The 21405-nt window shown below is 40.5% G+C and overlaps 1 protein-coding gene across 5 annotated transcripts in view; it reads right to left on the minus strand.

Annotated features, from left to right (window-relative positions):
• Positions 1-21405, minus strand: part of EPHA6 (EPH receptor A6) — a 1236911-nt gene that overhangs the window by 580167 nt on the left and 635339 nt on the right. For all 5 annotated transcript variants that reach the window (XM_073616994.1, XM_073616989.1, XM_073616991.1 and 2 more), the window contains exon 5: positions 3605-3940. In XM_073616994.1, coding sequence (XP_073473095.1) covers positions 3605-3940 — 336 coding nt within the window. The remainder of the gene's footprint in view (positions 1-3604; positions 3941-21405) is intronic.

The raw sequence follows: 21405 nt of genomic DNA on the forward strand, positions 1-21405 counted from the left end.
GATCTTTTACCAGTAGCCGAACAGCTGCAGTCGTTATACGGCGGCTGGTTGACTCTCCTGCGCAAATTGCCATAGCTGTGCAGCAGCCCTTTAAATAGCCTTAGCGTGCGCACTAAGGCTTCTAAAAAAAACACACTTTGAATTCCAATAAAAGCACACTATTTAATCCTTCAATAGTATAGACAAATCACCCCATAGACGTTCATGGAGTCATTGGGATTTGCCTATACTATTGAAGGATTACATAGCATGCTTTTATTGGAATTCTTGTAATTGTACACCCTCTTTTTTACAATAAAACCTACCATGCAGTGTTACACTATGTACGGCTATTTGCTTTTTACACATATCATCATGGATTGCCTTATCATCTGACGTGGTCCGCCGCACATTTTGGAGGCTGTTATCCAAAGTTGAAACCTCTCCTTTGAATATCGGATGGGGCTTATTTTCTAAACATCCACCTTTCAGTGCTGGATCCTGCTGAGGCGTTCCCTCATGACTGCTTGTTTGACTCACATGCTGTATAGTATCTGAGTCCATCATTTCTGGTAAGTGTGCCAACTTTATCACTTGGTGTTTGGATTGCACTTTAAAGATCAAGTCTTTATTTACCTTGAACAGCATGGGTGAATACTTCTTCATATATGGACTTATTCTTCATGACGGACTATCCTGTGATGTTTATTCATGAACTTTGAGTAATCCTCATTTATTTTTGCTCACAAATTAAAAAAAAAAATGTATATATATTATTTTTTATATATATATATGTATGTATATATATATATATATATATATATATATATATATTTATATTTATATTTATATATTTTCCTCTCAATTATTTTTTACTCATCTACTTTTTTTATTGTTCATGTAATTTGTTTTCACATACCTTGGGAAACCTAGGCCATATACATATATGTTTTTTAGGATTTTCACCATTATGAGCGCCACATTATTTTGTATACATTTTTTTTTTTCATTATATGTCTAGTGAAGTGTTGGCAGCTTAGCAGTCTCTAAGCGCAGTTTTTCCATTCTTCCATTTCTTATTGCACATAGATGACTGGCTAAGAAATCAGGTCAGCTCCTATACAGGAACAGGGCCTGGAATAGGTAGGTGCTTTCTCGCCATCTTCTCTCTATGGCTACCAGAATTAATACCAAGACGGACTAGGTTCTACAAATCTTTTGCGCTCCTTGCATTTACAGCTTCATCATTTTATCTGTTTTCTTTAAAGTAATTGTAAACCTCAGACATGAAATAAGAACAAAGCATATCCCTATATAATGTGTACTTGTCTCAATTAAGAACACTAGCTGTCATTTCTGTCTGCTGCCTCATTCCTCTGCTATCAGCATTAGTCACTTCTGACAAATTTTGCTGACACCAAAAGAAAAAAGGTGACAGGGGAAGGAGCACCAGCTAATTGAGAGCCTCAGCTCTCTCCTGTGTGCTGTCTGAAGAGGGTGAAGGGTCCCTTCCCTCTAATTAGCTCTCAGACCTCTCCTCACTGAGCTCTGCAGAATGTAACTTCAGCTTCCCACCCCCTGCTTTCTGACCATTCAGACAAGATGTGTAAATTCTGCACTTTGAATTGATGTAGAGAAGAGAAGATTGCAAATAAACGGGTACAACTTATGTAGGAAGATTTGTTTAATCTCTGGGGTTGATTTCCTTAAACAGGAGAGTGCAAAATCTGGTGCAAATGTACACAGTAACCAATCAGCTTCTAACTTCAACTTGTTCAGCTTGACAATAAAACCAGGAAGCTGATTTGATTCTATGCAGAGCTGCACCAGATTTTGCACTCTCCAGTTTTAGTAAATCAACCCCTCTCTGTATCACCAGTCACTTCACTGGGTATATGGAAGGATTTACAACCATTTTAAGTGTAGATGTGCATTCAGCTAGGAGCCAATAACCCACCATCCTTCATTATCTTTTTTTAATGAGAAAAATGTTTATTTTAATGCATCCAGGGTGAATATCTCCTAAACAGTGCATGTTTAGGAGATATAAATTTGACCTATAGGTAAGCCTTATTATAGGCTTACCTGTAGGTAAAAATGACAAAGCAGACTTTACTACTGATTTAATGCAATGCACGGTAACCGAGCTTGCATGCATTGTGGTGCCATTTATTTTGAATAGCAACCCAATGCACCAAAGCAATGCACCTGTGCTGTTGTATGCTGTGCAGGGAAAGTAGTGCAGGTATGGTTTTTAGTTGGTTCTAGTGTGTTGGCAGCCCATTCAAATGAATTCACAAAAGTGTGTGCAACATAACACATGTTAACATGCAGCAAGCCAGATCAGAAAGGTGGAAAGGGGGCTTTACGGGTCTATTTATAAAAACTGACAATAGATTTGCTTATAATATAGTCTTGTTAAGCCGGATTCCATCCATATTATGTCTGTTTTACATACAGGTACATAAAAGTGAGACACAGGAAGTTGTAATGCCAATATACATCAAAGTACATTTATACCATTATAAAAAGGAGGTAAGTCAAACCGTGTTTGACATTCCAAGAACCCCAAAACTTCCTAAATGCAATCCAACTATTTGCTTCACCCTTATATCCCAAATTACATTGACATTTTTTTCATTTACACTGTGTTTCATCGCTTTCCAACAAAATGGCACAAAGTACAACCATATCTGTTTCGCACAACATCACACTAAGACAACAAGCAAAAAAAAGTTTTATACACAAACGACAATGGTAATGGCTCTAAAGACCACGTTCACCTGAAGAGTAATAAATTAGTGCATTTGCATGCCAAATCTCTGCTTCTCCAAATTGTATTCTTAACACCAAGACCTATGCTAGTCTAAATCAGTTTACAAACTCTGCAGCCCACAAAATTCTTTCCTCCTCTATCATTCTGAAGAAATCTAGCTCTAACTTAAAGGCAGGAAATGATTGTAAATTTAAGATTGCAGTCTATTTCAGCTAAGACCTTTACATACTTGAGAGATGGAAGATGATATATAAATTTCCTTAACCAGGCTCTATTATACAATTATATGCATCCTATGGCTGCAGGCCTGGTCCTGGAATACAGATAGAGTGGGGCTAAAGTGTGCCCTTCAAGCTAACACACTTGTTGGAAATACACAGTAACATTACATGGTACTACTGCAGCATATAAAAGTTCTTGGGAAAGCTGTACTAGATATTTTAAATTGCAAGATTACATTTTGAAGGATGTCATGGAACCCCTTCTCTTTCAATCTACACAATAGTATGTAAATACTATAGCGTTTGTTGACCAGATACCACCCTCTTTAAGGGAGTTTACAGTTAATTTTACATTTGTATCCAATTCCTTGGTTGGGGTTTCTCCATTGCTTCTGTTCTTAAGATAAGGAAATCTTCAGGTAAGTACTCGGTATCAGATTTTACCTGCTACCAAGCAGCCAGGTCTATAATCTTTACAGCTGATCCCAAAGAAAGTAAAAAGGGTAAGAGATTTGGAATGCAAGAAAACTAAAAAAACTATTCCCATTGTCATTATTTTCATTTTTTCATTTTTTTTTGTCTTTTTTTGACATAAAAACAAAATCTTCAATATAAATGCTAAACCTACCTTCCTGATCTGTTGTGATGGTGATAGATGTGTACTGTCTGGCAGACAAACTCAGCTCGGTAACTCCATTGACTGCCTCAATTTCAAATGTATAGTTGACATGAGATAAAAAGTCCAGGACAATGACAGAGGCATTGACCAGGCCAGAATGTTGAGGTACAAATCGAATTCCTCCACCGCAAAGATCACATTGGTTGATGTCTGCTCCACATTTTTTGCAGATCACATTGTAGACAAGGTCCTTTCTGCCACCAGTGTCGAAAGGCGGACTCCACTCCAGATAAAGAGCAGTTTCATTTATGTTGAAATTGACATTTCTTGGAGCTGAAGGGGGTTCTGCAAGCCAAAAATAAACAATAGAGAAAATAACAAATGAGATCAATCTGGGTGACATCCCACCTCCGTGCACTTGTTTCGGGCACATAGCTTGATTTCCCAGTTGCAGTCTATGAAGCAATCATTCCTCCAATAATCAAGTCTTAGTTAGTAATCAGCCACCTACTGGGACGTTGCAAGCACTGCCAAGAGCACTTACTTCAGACCCTTATGAAATTGCATTTAGCTCTAGAAATCTAATGATTTAATTTAAAATGTGTTAAAAATTCATGTCTCCTTAACATCTCATCTATTTTGCAACTGAAAACTAGCCAAGGCAAGCAATACAAAATAATCCCACACCATTGAGATAAAAGATCAAAGGTGGCATACAACAGGTGCTGCTTTCTTAATGGAGAAAGACAACCTCAATGGCATGCTATCATTTGGCGTTCTAAAATTCTGTTGTAGGAAGAAATAATAATTTTGCCTCTGATTTTAGTCAACCCGCATCTGACCTCCAAATGCAATTAATAACATATTTAAAGCAAAAATACATTTAAGACACATAATCATAGTGTTTTTTATTTTATTTGTATAATGTTTCATAGGTCATATTGTACTTTGCCTTGTTGAAAATGTTCTGCTCTGACCTGGCTAGTGCTGACTAGTATGTGATAATGTGACAAGACGTCAAGTACACCTGTTGGCACTTCAAGCATCCGATCACAATTACAAGTCTGTAGGGAACATAGGTGTAGCTCTTTCTTAGTCTGTCATCCTTTCTCAGTCAGTCAGTCTTTTAATACTTTAGTAAATGAGACCTAAAGTTATGTAATGTAGTTCTTCAGTAATATCTGAACTCTCAGTGATTAAAGTAAATCTGATCCTTCCAGAGCTTACAGTGTCAGTTTGCTCAGTCAAGAAAGAACTGTGCAATTGTTAAATTCTGCCATCATGGGCTGTATGCTTTTTGTTCATCTAGCCTTGGTGGGATTGCTGCCCTTACCCTGTTGGGTCTCTGTGATCTACTTTGGTTGGCTTGTCTCCTTTCACAACTCCCACCCAGAGCTATGTGGACCAGTTGCCACATTGTAACCGCACTTACTCTGTATTAGGACCATTGTCAAGTTTCTGTTGTGTGTTACATTAGTGGACTTGTAAGTATAATGTGTGTGGTGTCTCCCCTTCCCCCCTTTTTTAACAACTTGATTTCTCCCTTGCAAACATTCATGTGATCTCACATCTCCTGATGAAGCAAGCATTGACTTGTGAAACACGTCAAGAGAACTGTGCAAGAACTGATGTGTTATCAACCAATTGGGATGTGGAAAACTTATGAAACAGTTCATATGCACATGCATATTTATTTATGAAACATCTTTATATATTACTGTGAGCTTTTTTTTTTTTTTTAATCCTTAAAACGTGTCTCACAAAGTCCCCCAAACCAAAACAAACAAAATTTGTTTGTTTTGGTTTACTAGATACATAAGCCAGATTGTAAGAGTAATAGACTATATTGGTACCCAATTATCAAACAAAAATAATAAAAATATATAAATTGTATTTGTACAAAATTGTTAAAAAGACATAGATGCACAATGTGTGATAAAACAGCATTTCATTTTAACCTCAACAGACAGTAAGTTATACAAACATGTCTAACTGGTCACATAGTAGCCTCAGACGAAAGCTTAAGGCATGTGATTCAAAATGTACGCTAAATCCTCTACATGTTTAGTGGCAAAGGCTGCTTCTTCAGGAGGTGTTATATGTAATATCATCTACAACAAAGCAAACACTTTATTATACCAATGTATCAATAAATTGTAGTGAGGGGAAATCATGAATTGCTGTTTTATCACACATTGTGCATCTATGTATTTTTAACAATTTTGTACAAATAAAACTTATATATTTTTAATATCTTGGTTCAATAATTGGGTACTGGGATAGTCCATTACTCTTCCCACTGGGGGTTCTTTAGGGGTCACCCCTAGTTACTCTTCCCTAATATCCAATTTAGGATGATGGTACCTCTATAACCTTTTAAACATGTACACGTACAGTATAGAGGCTTACATGCTTCATAAACCAGATTGGAAAATCAGATACATAAGAAAGTACTACTATTATACAAATGAAAAGTGCAGCAAATTTACTTTGCATGTACTTTCAAAAACATACTTAAACTCAACCTTCCGATTCTTGCTGGAGGTGCCAAGGAACAAAGGGAGATATGATTCACATATTCTAAACATGTCCTGTCCTACACTCCTTCTGGACGCACATCTTCAGAATATTGGAAGACATCACTGAAATTAGCATCCCCCAGACCCCAGCACTAGTCCTATTAAACATGAGGATCGGAAGCATTCCACAACCATTCTGAATGGTTAAAACACATGTCCTCCTTGCAGCAAAATTAAGCCTAACAAAAATGTGGAAATCAAGTAAGGCCCCTACTATCAAAGATACATTAGAACTAGTGAACTTACACTCCACTTACGAAATCCTGATGGCCTCCAGTAAAGGTACTTAGACCAAGGCAATAACCCTTTGGGAACCATGGTTGAACTGGATTAGAACAGCAAAACTACCACAATCCCCATGCATATAGGGATACAATCTATGCAATTGAAAGTCATGATTTAATCATGCACACCATGGGTCTCACATAATAGGAAAGCTTACAGGTATTACCATAATAGAAACAAATATGTTCAGCTTTATAATGCTTCACACCTCCTATCACAATCTACCAAAACAAGCAAGTGGCAGGTAGGTCTCCCTCTAGGGAACAGTTTGTTCCCACATTGGGTGCCCGGAGGGAAAGACACTATACGCTACCTCGTTGCTGAACTCGAAAATAAGTTTGCAGTGTAATGTTGTATATGACTGTTTTACTTCCTTCTATGGGCATTGTCATTTTCATTTAATAGGTGATCTCTGTTAATATGTTCCACTGCACGACAGACAACGTTCGTCATTTGTTTGGATGTTTGTGTTTCATGTTTTTCCTGAAAAACTTCAGTAAGATACTAATGTGGAAAAAAAAACATACTTAAAAGTGGTGATCTATGCAATATTTTGAATCGGGTGAACATACTGCCCAAAAGGACAAAGAGGGAGGTTACAGAAGGGGGTACAGGATGAAGGAGAGCTCTACCGTGGCTGCATGTCTGGGCTCTTCTAGAAGGATCAGGCCCTATTTGTAAGGACCCCAGTTAGGGTTAAAATCACCAGTGAACATATAGTATACTGTATATGTCAGATATTAGAATTTTTTTAATTAAGCAAACTTTTCACTAACATGGACAATTTAAACTGATAATTACTGTGCTAAAATACATTAGCAGAGATGGCCGTATATACTCGAGTATAAGCCGACTCTTTCAGTACATTTTTTATGCTGAAAAAGCCCCCCTCAGCTTATACTCGAGTGAAGGTCTCCCGCTGTGTCATGCAGTCTTAACTGTTCGGCGGCCGTCCACTGTAACAAAGCCCCGCCTCCTCCTCATCCATGATAGACGGAACACTGATACAATGCTGGGAAACTCAATCAGTGTTCCGTCTATCACGGACGAGGAGGAGGCGGGGCTTTGTTACAGTGGATGGCCACTGAACAGTTAAGACTGCATGACACAGAGGGAGACACCCGCTGTTTTGGTTATCAAAGGTACAGGTGGGCACAATGAGGCTGCAAATGGGCACAGTAAGGCTGCAGATGGGCACAGTGAGGCTGCAGATGGGCACAGTGATGCTGCAGATTGGCACTGATGATACAGGTGGGCACAGTGAGGCTGCATATGGGCACAGTTAGGCTGCAAATGGGCACAGTGAGGCTGCAGATGGGCACAGTGAGGCTGCAGATGGGCACAGTGAGGCTGCAGATGGGCACAGTTAGGCTGCAAATGGGCACAGTGAGGCTGCAGATGGGCACAGTGAGGCTGCATTTGGGCATCGTTTACCCAGTAGCTGCTGCATTTCCCACCCTAGGCTTTTGCTCAAGTCAATATGTTTTCCCAGTTTTTTTATGGTAAAATTAGGTGCCTCGGCTTATATTCAGGTCGGCTTATACTCAAGTATATACAGTACCTTTAGGCCAACTTCACACTGAGGTGGTTTTCAGGCATTTTAGCGCTATGAAATAGCCTCTAAATAATGCCTGAATACCACCTCCCATTCATTTCAGTGTGACTTTTCACACTGGGGCGGTGCGCTTGCGGGATGTTAGGAAAAGTTCTGCAACCAGCATCTTTGGGGCGGTTTAAAATCACCAGTGAACATATAGTATACTGTATATGTCAGATATTAGATTTTTTTAAATTAAGCAAACTTCACTAACATGGACAATTTAAACTGATAATTACTGTGCTAAAATGCATTGGCAGAGATTACCGTATATACTCGAGTATAAGCTGACCTTTTCAGCACATTTTGAATGCTGAAAAAGCCCCCCTCCGCTTATACTCGAGTGAGGGTCTCCCGCTGTGTCATGCAGTCTTAACTGTTCGGCGGCCGTCCACTGTAAAAAAGCCCCGCCTCCTCCTCATCTGTGATAGACGGAACACTGAACACTGATACAATGCTGGGAAACTGAATCAATGTTCTGTCTATCACGGACAAGGAGGAGGCGGGGCTTTGTTACAGTGGATGGCCGCCGAACAGTTAAGACTGCAAGACGCAGCGGGAGACACCCGCTGTTTTGGTTATCAAAGGTACAGGTGGGCACAGTGAGGCTGCAAATGGGCACAGTAAGGCTGCAGATGGGCACAGTGAGGCTGCAAATGGGTGAGGCTGCAGATGGGCACAATGAGGCTGCAGATGGGCACAGTGAGGCTGCAGATGGGCCCAGTGAGGCTGCAGATGGGCACTGATGATACAGATGGGCACAGTGAGGCTGCAAATGGGCATTGTTTACCCAGTAGCGGCTGCATTTCCCACCCTAGACTTTTGCTTGAGTCAATAAGTTTTCCCAGTTTTTATGGTAAAATTTGGTGCCTCGCCTTATATTCAGGTTGGCTAATACTCGAGTATATATGGTACCTTTAGGCCAACTTCACACTGAGGCAGTTTTCAGGCATTTTAGCGCTAGAAATAGCCTCTAAATAATGCCTGAATACCGCCTTCCATTCATTTCAGTGTGACTTTTCACACTGGAGCGGTGCGCTTGCGCGATGTTAGGAAAAGTCCTGCAAGCAGCATCTTTGGGGCGGTTTAGGAGCGCTGTATACATGGCTCCAGAAGTGCCCCGCCCATTGAAATGAATGGGCAGCGCTTCAGAAGCGCCGCAACATGGGCATGTTTAACCCCTTCTTCGGCCGCTAGCGGGGGTAAAAAGCGCCCCGTTATCGGCCAGAAAGTGCTGCTTAGACAGAGCTAAAACATTAAAAGGAGCAGCGCTTTAGTGCTAACGTGGCCTCGGCTCAGTGTGAAGCTGGCCTTAGTGAAAAATGCCTGTTGAAATGGTCAATAGATCAAGATATAAAGACAACATAAATTACACCCATTATTATTATCCCATCTTCCAAATGTCTCTATTAGCCAGAAAGACCACCCATCATTAGCCCATTCATCACATTGGTCTTGTTAGTACATTTAAATTTTCATTGCAGTGGGCCAGTTCACTTGTTGCACCTCAGGTGGCCAATCCAATTGGGCATCCCTCTTTCTATACCAAGCATGCACATTTCAAATGGCTCAATACTTCACTGGCTGCATTCTTGATTAGTGACTCGATAAGCAGTAAAGCAAGGTTATAGCTGAATGCACCTTTAAATAAACATTAAATGGCAGCTTTTATAATTGTGTCCTGGCAGGGTCCTTTTAGGGAGCCAAATTATACCGAGAAGCCAACAGAGAGTCACATTGCCTTACAAATAATATTATATGCATACACTAGCTATTTTGGCAGATGCCTGAGTTGCTGAATTGTCCATTAGGGCCCATTTATCAGGCCTTTTATGTCTACCTACATACTGTTATTCTGCGTACTGTACTAAGGTTTTTTAGTTCTATTGATGCAGTGAACAATCTTTACTAATAAAGACATCTTGTCATGCTAAAGCTTGAAGCCTCGGCTGATAGGTATTAATCAGAGAAATCTGAATCCATACTATGCAGCCAAATAGAATTTAATGTGTTGAACAGCCTTGACAGTAGCTGCACAAAATGTAATTCACCAAGCATGACACTGAGAGTATAAGCAAAAATGTGTTATAACTGTTTATCAGATTAATGTCGAGAGTGGGAACTAAAATGACTTTATTAATGAAGTCCAGTGTAATCATCAGTCAATAATATCAGCTTGGATGGTGACAAAAGTGAAATGTGTTGATTAAGTAAGTAATTAAAATGTGTTCCACATTCTGTGTAATTTCTCACACTTTATAATGTGTATGGTGATAAAATGAAGAGGACAGCGAAAAAAATTATGAGAAATTAATTGTTCTATAGAAGGTATGTGAAAATGTTACAATAATTAGGTATGTATGTATAAGAGCACCTTTCAGCAACAGACAATGGAAAGACGGTATAATATATTGCGGCTTACCAGCTCCTAGATGTGGTATTGTGTTAATTTTCTTTTTCAGTTTTTTTTTTACCTTTATTTTCCTCTTTCGAGACTGCCAGTAAAACACAATATGTCCTATGGTGACAACACTCACACATTGCACTGTATCTATAGGGGAGCAGAGTTTTTACCCTAGGACAGTACTAAAGAACACCTACCCTTCTCCATAACATCGAGGGGAGGTGTTCTGCAGTCCATAAAGATAACTAGGAACAAAGGAATTGATAATAGTGCAGCAGAGCAGCTATACAGCACAGGATGATATTTGCTCATAAGCTTTCTGGCAGGATCAACAGCTATATTTTTGTACTTCTCAAACAAAACACTTTCAATGGTATATTTAATAGGCCAAAATTTATGCTTTATATATACACTTTAAACTTGAACTACAGAGGTCTGTAAAGATAAAGAAAAGCCATGATGACTTATGCTGCATACATGCAGTCGGAATTTCCATCAAAAAAAGCGTGATGAGAGCTTTTGGTTGGATATTTCGACCGTGTGTATGCTCCATCCAACTTTTTCTCTCTGAATTTCCGCCAGCAAAAGATTGAGAGCTGGTTCTCTATTTTTCCGACGGAAAAAGTTCTTGACAGAAATTCTGTTCGCCTGTATGCAATACCGACACGCAAAAAACCATGCATGCTCGGAAACAATTTGATGCATGCTCGGTAGCATTGAACTTCATTTTCTCGGCTCGTCGTAGTGTTGTACATCACCGCGTTCTTGACGGTCGAAAGTTCAGAGAACTTTTGTGTGACTGTGTGTATGCAAGCCAAGCTTGAGCGGAATTCTGTCGGAAAAACCATCCAAGATCTTTCCGACGGAATTTCCGCTCATGTGTACAGGGCATTAGAGTCTGTTTTGATTTAGTTGCCTTTTTAGGTAATATGTGATTGAATGGTTGTTTTATACCTGTTTATTACTTAATGTATAGAATCTTTATTTTACAAGTAACGATTCCATTAGACAACAAAGCATCTTGAGGCATTTATTTGTCTGATGAAAACTTCAGGCAGAGCTAGCCAATATTGGTCAAGTCAAGTCTGTAAGCCATGTAACTTCATATAAAGATCAGATATAGTTGTTGAGCTCTGTAAACATTTTTTTAAACAGTCTGTAAAGAGATGAGGGAAGCCATGAAAATGGCCCTAGAACTACACCTGCAGTCTAAAAAAATATTTATTTACACCAATAAGCCATAACATTATGACCACCCACCCAATATTGAGTAGGTCTCCCTTTTGCTGCCAAAACAGTGCTGACCCATTGAGGATGCCACTAGACCTCTGAAGGTATGCTGTGGTATCTGGCACCAAGCCGTCGGTAGCAAATCTTGCGGCCTCCATTGATTGGACTTGTTTTTCCAGCACATCACATAGATGCTTGACTGGATTGAGATGTGAAGAATTTAGAGGCTAGGTTAACACCTTGTACCTTGTTGTTGTGTTCCTCAAACCATTCTTGAACCATTTTTGCAGTGTGGCAGGGAGCATTATCTTGCTAAAAGAGCCCATTGCCATCAGGAAACACTGTTTCAAAATAACATCCATATGATGGCAAGACCCAAGGTTTCCCAGCAGAATATTGCCTAAAGCATCACACTGCCCCTGCTGGCAGGGCGGGGCAAAACCACCCACTCTGTGTTAATAGACACCAGGAGCAAGCCCGTATGGATGCCCCCATGAAAAGCGGCTTTCCATGGGGGCACTCGATGAAGAGGAGCACCAGTGGGGGACCCCAGAAGAAGAGGATTGAGGCTGCTCTGTACAAACCCATTACACAGAGCAGGTAAGTGTAACATGCTTGTTATTTACATTTTTTTTTAATTTATGTCACTTTAATGATTTTTTAATAAGTACATAACTTCATAAATTTGTCTTTAAGCAATGTGAAAACTACAGGCATTTCTTTTTTGATAACCGGAAGTACAGTTGGCTGTGTATCCCATATCAGTTTTATGGCTGAAATTTTACTGACCTACACCCTAACAAAGGCATAGCTAAATACCCTGCCAAGCTTAGAGTTTCAAAAATCTCTCAGAAAGTGTTAAATTTAGTGCTTTGCAAGTGCCGCCATCAATATATGCTAACTGTAGTAACAACAGACTTCTCAGTCTGTTAGTGAAGATGCCAGCCCGCACTTGGCACATTTGCTAAGTGATTTTGACATTCAATAATGACTTTGTGTGTTATTCCTGAATACTGATATTTGCTAACCAAAAGTCTTCCAAGTTGGATTTCAGCAAACAGAAACACACAGCAACATATAAAAGAACCAGAATTAAAATGGATAAGTACTCAGAAAGTGAAGAACTGATGTCGGTATATGGAAATAAAGGTTAGTTTTGTCTGAAAAGTGCCTTAAGTATTCTCCTTTTTGCCTTTCTGGAAAAAGTGGGGCAATTACTGACATATTATGATGCCATATCTTACATGAGATTTGGAGTGAGATTTGGTCAAACCACTAATGTGCTGCTCACTGCTGGAAAGGAAGCTGTAACTGATGACCCACATTGTAGTCATCTCCCTGCTCTTTAAGATTTCTGTTGAACTGTGCTTGCCCCTTCTGCTACTTCTTAGTCAGTGATCCACCAGTCATTACAACACTACTTACAGGTTGTATTAATGTCCTACAAATATGACCATCTGACACAGAGCTACAGTGCAAAACAAGACACGATAAATCAGTAAATGGGGAAAATATCAGTTGTGAGGGCAATGCTGGTGACTATTTCTTTGCACTCCGGTTTCCCTTTGTATACACAGCTTCTATATTACAGGTATTCTTTAAACAGGAACATCACTTCTTTGGGCCTCTCTGCATTTTCATTTGATTTTCAGTCTTCAATTTTTTTCATTTTATCTTGAATTAGCACGGTCACCCATTCAATCCAGCATTGTACTGCTGAGATTTGCTGATCCTCCACCACATACCAGGTCCCATGCTGCAGTCTTGCTCTCTGATATTGTTGGGAGCCGATTTTATCTTCTGGGATCATGCTTTATACTCCAATGACACACCGCCGGGTCTACCCTCCTTCAACCTCTCTATGTAAGCAAAAGTCAACTGGAATATCTGCCGCAGATATATCAAGAGGCTGCTGGAGCAGAGTACATGTTATTCTCGCCTAGGTGAGAATGAAGGTGGGCTAGTCCAGAGAAAAAAAAAAAGAAGAAAAAAAAAAAAGAAAGACTGAAAGAAAACGGAGAGGGCAAGGATTCAGATGATGCAAAGTGCATTAGGGAAGTGAAAAACAATGCTATGGCTATGCGTTGCTGCAAGTAAAAAGTAAGGTGGTCCAGAGAAGGTTGAGTTAAGGGACACAGCTAACCAGCACTAAATATAAATGTAAAATAAGTCCACTTTTATATCCACCATGTAGATATGGCTAACTCTACTAATGTAAATATTATACAGTATGTATATTCATTATTCTAGTCCTTTTAAATATACAAAATGTGAGGAATTATACTGTGACACAGACTTTGAAATCCAGGGACATTTTCTGGAGCAGATATTTCAAGGTGCAAGCTGTCCTAACCTGGCACTGTCCCTAAAAATTGGGAACCACCGTCAGCTTAGTATTTATGCCTACATATATTTGCACATTTAGAGAAAGCAATGCAAACAAATGCAGAACAGCTCTAGAAAGCCCGAGCCAGAAAACACAGTGTACTTGTTTATTCAGCTCATGGAAAGAAAATACAAATTGAATTCTCCACTGTAATATTTGTTTCTTGGCAGCTAACACCTTACTTTGTCCAACGAAGGTGTCAAAATATTTGCTCCTCTGCAGATGAGAAGTATATAATGATATTTCCAGATGTATATATTATGCTGTCTTGTTCTTTGTATACAAAACATTGATTATCTAACTCTGCATCTGACATGCCTAGGTCACTCCAGTTGAGTTCTCCTCGAAAGAAATGTAATGGAATATTTGTCTGTAGAAGAGAAGAAAAGTGTCCATATGCTATCGGTTTTCAAACAAGCCTCTTTCCTTTTACTGAGTAAAGGGAACTGACTCACACTTTACTGTTAAGGTTTAGTGATGCCATTCTTAAGATATCAGAATTCAAATTATGGTAAGAATTGTATAGCTAAAACAGTCAGCTAGTATGCTGCCAGAATATAAGTAGAAGTAGGTACCTGTATGTTTTATTTGATCCCAACTGCGAAAATTATATGGGGCCAAAGTAATATTCACATGCTCCAATACCCAATCCTTGAATTGTTAGTAGAGACAGGACTGGAGTATGTGTGCATACTACAAGATATAAGTACTCACGTATAGTTATACTATTTTATGTACACATTTTTTTAAAAGTACAGCTATCCTTTAAAGTTTACTTTAACCACCTCCTTTCCACAGTTTTGTTAAAAAGGAAAACAGTGAGCAGGTGAGCAATGATTTCTGGAGTGACGTCACCCTTGGTGGACTCCATTCACAGGCACAGTGTGCAGAGCCATTGTGAGTGGTCATTGAAGAGACCAATCAAAGCAATCCCAACTGTACACAGACTTGTGTTTACTTTTGAGAGCCCTCCCTTTCCTCTTTCAACGGAAGAAGTGGAGAAACAGGAACTAGTGAATGAGTGAGTCTGGACATGATACGGAAGCAGCAGTAAGGATCTTTTTTTTTTTTTTTAACCCTTTTGCTACCCCTCCTCTACTGCACATCTAAATTTCAACGCTGATTTAAAAAAGATACTATTAAGTATGTATTTGTAACTCAAAAAAGTGCCTTCTATTGCCCTCAGCCTCCTCCGAATCTCCATATCATGTTTTTCTTTCTTTCTTTTTTTTTTTTTTTTTTTTGCTGCTGTGATCTGACTCCCTGTTAGAAGGTGGCTACATTTTTTCTCAAAGATCCCACTACATGCAGGAATGTAGCCACCCTTTCTTGCTTGCTCCCAAGATGGACTATGGACTATGGGATGTGTAGTGGTCATTGAGCAGTGCACATGACCACAACTAACATGCACTGCTCATTCCAAACAAACAGAAATGGGGGTTAAAAAGCAGAAGTTCAGAAGCTCAGGCTCTATGTTTTAAACCCCTCAATTTGTAATGTGGACAACCCGCGCAACCCCTCGTGCATACAAATGAGAAACAATGTATAAAAAAAGGTGCAGTGATATTGAAAAATATGTGATGGTGCTGCAATCTAGAAAAAAAACTGGAATATTCAGATTTGGAGATATATGTAAAGTAATTAATAGATTACTAAACCAAAAGATGGACCAATGTGTATAAAAAATATACAAAAAAGTGCAATAAGTGCCCCTTAAAATTCAACTTAATGAGAGCAAGAAACAGCACAAAACAAACAAAATAAATATAAAAATTCCATCAGCATACACAAATTACCATAAATTAAACCTGTGCTAAAAACGAATAAAAAGGGAGGGAGAAAGAACTGTGCTAACAAAGACACAGGAAAAAGTCCATAGTGCATTCAGTACAGTCCATTAGAAATAGATTTTGCAATTTGAAGTGGAAAGCCCCAAAATATCCTGTTGTGAATATAGTCCCACACGATAGCCAAGGGAAAAAAAAGGGGCCGGATGGCCGCTTACCAGAACCATAGGACCTCTGTTACGAAGGTCTAATGGACACAGACAGGAGGGAACACTCAATCAAGGGCGGCAGTTTCAAACGTCCGTCCGGATCCTCTCCTCCACCGATGAGTCCAGGCTCCAATGTTTACCGTGGGACCGTGTTTAGCGAGTAGGAATAGGGGCTTCCAAGGGGTGAGTCATAGAAACAAGAAGGAGGGCTTCATGGTGCAGTACATTTTAAAAAGTTTCCTTTATTGTAACACTGTAACACTGACATGCAAAAAAAGGAAGCAGGCACTTCAGAGCGAAAAAACACAGCCGCGGCTCACGCCAGCTGGCTGATGCACGGTGACGTCTAATCCTCTATCTCCGCCCGATGCTGCGTTTCTCCGTATCAACATGGAAAGGAACCTAGGAGCTAGACGCCTCAAGCCAGGTATTCTCAGTCCTGCCCAATGTAAGACAGGCTATCCAATACAGGATCTTGTGATAAGAAGATGTGTCCTTGCCTTGTCCTTGCAACACATATGCATCTTAAAAAACCAAGGTTGCATTCGATTATACACTTTTCATGAGCTTTTACAAAAGGGTCAATATGGTGCTTGGTGGAAAGGCAAAAAAGAAGATCAATTTCTTGGTAAATCAGAAAAGAGATCAGGGCATATTAGACCACGGAGATGATTGGGACTTATTAGATCAGGAAGGAGATCAGGGCTTAATAAATCAGGACAGAAATTAGGACTTGTTAGATCAGGATGAAGATTAGGGTTTGTTAGATCAGGAGGGAGATCAAGGCTCTGTTAGATCAGGACAGAGATTAGGACTTGTTAGATTAAGAAGAAGATCAAGGATTGTTAGCTCAGGAGGGAGATCAGGGCTTTTTAGATCAGAAAGAATATCAAGGCATGTTAGATCAGGAAGAAGTTTAAAGCATGTTAGATCAGGAAGGAGATCAGGACTTGTTAGATTAGGAAGCAAATGAATGCTTGCTAAAACAGGAAGCAGATTGGGGCTAGTTAAATGGGGAAGGGGATCTGGGCTTGTTAATAGGGATGAGCTTCGAGTTCGAGTCGAACTCATGTTCGACTCGAACATTGGCTGCTCGCAAGTTCGCCGAACAGAGAACAATTTGGAGTGTTCGCGGCAAATTCGAATGCCGCGGACCACCCTTTAAAAGTCTATGGGAGAAATCAAAAGTGCTAATTTTAAAGGCTTATATGCAAGTTATTGTCATAAAAAGTGTTTGGGGACCTGGGTCCTGCCCCAGGGGACATGGATCAATGCAAAAAAAACTTTTAAAAACGTCCGTTTTTTCAGGAGCAGTGATTTTAATAATGCTTAAAGTCAATAAAAGTTTAATATCCCTTTAAATTTCGTAGCTGGGGGTGTCTATAGTATGCCTGTAAAGGGGAGCATGTTTCCCGTTTAGAACAGTCTGACAGCAAAATTACATTTCAAAGGAAAAAAGCCATTTAAAACTACTTGCGGCTATTGCATTGCCGGTCCGACAATACACATAGAAGTTCATTGATAAAAACGGCATGAGAATTCCCCACAGGGGAACTCCGAATCAAAATTTAAAAAAAAAATGATGTGGGGGTCCCCCTAAATTCCATACCAGGCCCTTCAGGTCTGGTATGGATATTAAGGGGAACCCCGGCCAAAATGTAAAAAAAAAAAATGACGTGGGGGTCCCCCTAAATTCCATACCAGACCTGGCAGGCCACAGAAAAAGAGGGGGGGACGAGAGAGCGCCCCCCCTGAACCGTACCAGGCCACATGCCCTCAACATTGGGAGGGTGCTTTGGGGTAGCCCCCCAAAACACCTTGTCCCCATGTTGGTGAGGACAAGGGCCTCATCCCCACAACCCTGGCCGGTGGTTGTGGGGGTCTGCGGGCGGGGGGCTTATCGGAATCTGGAAGCCCCCTTTAACAAGGGGACTCCCAGATCCCGGCCCCCCCCTGTGTGAAATGGTAATGGGGTACAAAAGTACCCCTACCATTTCACTAAAAAACTCAAAAATGTTAAAAATGACAAGAGACAGTTTTTGACAATTCCTTTATTTAAATGCTTCTTCTTTCTTCTTTCTTCTATCTTCCTTCATCTTCTTCTTCTTCTGATTCTTCTGGCTCTTCTGGTTCTTCCTCCGGCGTTCTCGTCCAGCATCTCCTCCGCCGCGTCTTCTATCTCCTTCTCCTCAGGCCGCTCCACACCCATGGCATGGGGGAAGGCTCCCGCTCTTCTCTTCATCTTCTTCTCTTCTTCATCTTCTTCTTCATCTTCTTCTCTTCTTCTCTTCTTTTCTTCTTCATCTTCTTCTCCGGGCCGCTCCGCATCCATGCTGGCATGGAGGGAGGCTCCCGCTGTGTGACGGCGTCTCCTCTTCTGGCGGTTCTTAAATAATGGGGGCGGGGCCACCCGGTGACCCCGCCCCTCTCTGACGCATGGGACATGACGGGACTTCCCTGTGGCATTCCCCGTGACGTCACAGGGAAGTCCCGTCAAGTCACTGTGCGTCAGAGGGGGGCGGGGTCACCGGGTGGCCCCGCCCCCCGTTATTTAAGAACCGTCAGACGAGGAGATGCCGTCACACAGCAGGAGCCTCCCACCATGCCAGCATGGATGCGGAGCGGCCAGGAGAAGAAAATGAAGAAGAGAAGAAGATGAAGCAGAGAAGAAGATGAAGAAGAAGATGAAGAAGAGAAGAAGATGAAGAGAAGAGCGGGAGCCTCCCCCCATGCCATGGGTGCGGAGCGGCCCGAGGAGAAGAAGAATACGCCACGGAGGAGATGCTGGACGAGAACGCTGGAGGAAGAACCAGAAGAGCCAGAAGAACCAGAAGAAGAAGAAGAAGAAGAAGATGAAGGAAAATAGAAGAAAGAAGAATGAAGAAGCATTTAAATAAAGGAATTGTCAAAAACTGCCTCTTGTCATTTTTAACATTTTTGACAGTTTTTTAGTGAAATGGTAGGGGTACTTTTGTACCCCCTTACCATTTCACACGGGGGGGTGGGATCTGGGGGTCCCCTTGTTAAAGGGGGCTTCCAGATTCCGATAAGCCCCCCGCCCGCAGACCCCCACAACCACCGGCCAGGGTTGTGGGGATGAGGTCCTTGTCCTCATCAACATGGGGACAAGGTGTTTTGGGGGCTACCCCAAAGCACCCTCCCAATGTTGAGGGCATGTGGCCTGGTACGGTTCAGGAGGGGGGGGGCAGCTCTCTTGTCCCCCCTCTTTTCTTGCGGCCTGACAGGTTGCGTGCTCGGATAAGGGTCTGGTATGGACTCTTGGGGGGACCCCATGCCATTTTTTTTTTTTTGCCGCGGGGTTCCCCTTAAAATCCATACCAGACCTGAAGGGTCTGGTATGGAATTTAGGGGGACCTCCACGTCATTTTTTTTTTTACATTTTGATCCGGGGTTCCCCTTAATATCCATACCAGACCTGAAGGGCCTTGTATGGAATTTAGGGGGACCCCCACGTCATTTTTTTAAAAATTTTGGTTCGGGGTTCCCCTGTGGGGAGTTCCCATGCCATTTTTATCAATGAACTTCTATGTGTATTGTCGGACGGGCAATGCAATAGCCGCGAGTAGTTTTAAATGGCTTTTTTCCTTTGAAATGTCATTTTGCTGTCAGACTGTTCTAAACACGGGAAACATGCGCCCCTTTACAGGCATACTATAGACACCCCCCAGCTACAAAATTCAAAGGGATATTACACTTTTATTGTTTGACTTTAAGCATTATTAAAATCACTGCTCCTGAAAAAACGGCCGTTTTAAAAAAAAAATTTTCATTGATCCATGTCGCCTGGGGCAGGACCCAGGTCCCCAAACATTTTTTATGACAATAACTTGCATATAAGCCTTTAAAATTAGCACTTTTGATTATTCATGTTCGTGTCCCATAGACTTTAACGGTGTTCGCGTGTTCGAACGAACTTTTTTCCTGTTCGCATGTTCTAGTGCGAACCGAACAGGGGGGTGTTCGGCTCATCCCTACTTGTTAAATCAGGAATGGGATTGCGGGCTTGTTAGCCACTGGAGTTGTTTGGGGCTTGTTAGATCAGGAAGGAAACCACAGCTTGTTAAATCAGGAAGGAGACCAGAGTTTGTTAGATCAGGAAGGAGATCTGGGCTTGTTAGATCAGGAATGGGATTAGGGTTTGTTAGATCATTAATTAGATTGGGGCTTGTTAGCTAAGAAATGTATTTAGGGCATGGATCAGGAAGGAAACCACGGCTTTTTGGTAAATCAGGAAGGAAACCAGAGTTTGTTAGATCGGGAAAGAGATGATGGTAAATCAGCAAGACGATTAGGGCTTGGATTGGATAAGGAAGGAAATTAGGGCTTGTTAGATCAGGTAGGAGATCAGACTTGTAAAATTAAGAAGATAAGGGCATGTTAGGAAGGAGACCAGGACCTACTATATAAGGAAGGAGGTTAGGACCTAAAAGATTAGGAAGGACATAAGGATTCCATGTGACAGTAAAAAAGTTAAAAATGTTTAAATATCAAAAATAAAAAAAGAGATATAATAACAACAACATCAATAATAATAATAATAATCACAACTTTATAAAACTAAATAGACAAGGTATGAAAGATTTTTTTAGTCTTAGTTGCTTACTTGTTACTCTGCATACCGTTGAATTCCTTTATTTTACAAAAACGGCCATAATTGTTACTCACTATAGCAAAATCTATTACATTTAGTATAACATTTCCAAACTTTGTTGTATATGCTAATAATGTTTTTAATGTGTTTATATTTAAAATGTTTTGATAAATACAGTGCCTTGCAAAAGTATTCACCCCCCTTGGCTTTTTATCTATTTTGTTACATTACAGCCTTTAGTTCAATGTTTTTTTTAATCTGAATTGTATGTGATGGATCAAAACACAATAGTCTAAGTTGGTGAAGTAAAACTAGAAAAATATATACATAAAACTATTTTTCAGAAATAAAAAAACTGATAATTGGCATGTGCGTATGTATTCCCCCCTTTGAAGCCCATAAAAAAGCTCTCGTGCAACCAATTACCTTCAGAAGTCACATAATTAGTACAATGATGTCCACCTGTGTGCAATCTAACTGTCTCATGACCTGTCATTACATATACACACCTTTTTGAAAGGCCCCAGAGGCTGCAACACCTAAGCAAGAGGCACCACTAACCAAACACTGCCATGAAGACCAAGGTACTCTCCAAACAAGTAAGGGACAATGTTGTTGAGAAGTACAAGTCAGGGTTAGGTTATAAAAAAATATCCAAATCTTTGATGATCTCTAGGAGCACCATCAAATCTATCATAACCAAATGGAAAGAACATGGCAC

This window comes from Aquarana catesbeiana, linkage group LG02 (genome assembly GCF_042186555.1).
Source record: "Aquarana catesbeiana isolate 2022-GZ linkage group LG02, ASM4218655v1, whole genome shotgun sequence".
Taxonomy (NCBI): domain Eukaryota; kingdom Metazoa; phylum Chordata; class Amphibia; order Anura; family Ranidae; genus Aquarana; species Aquarana catesbeiana.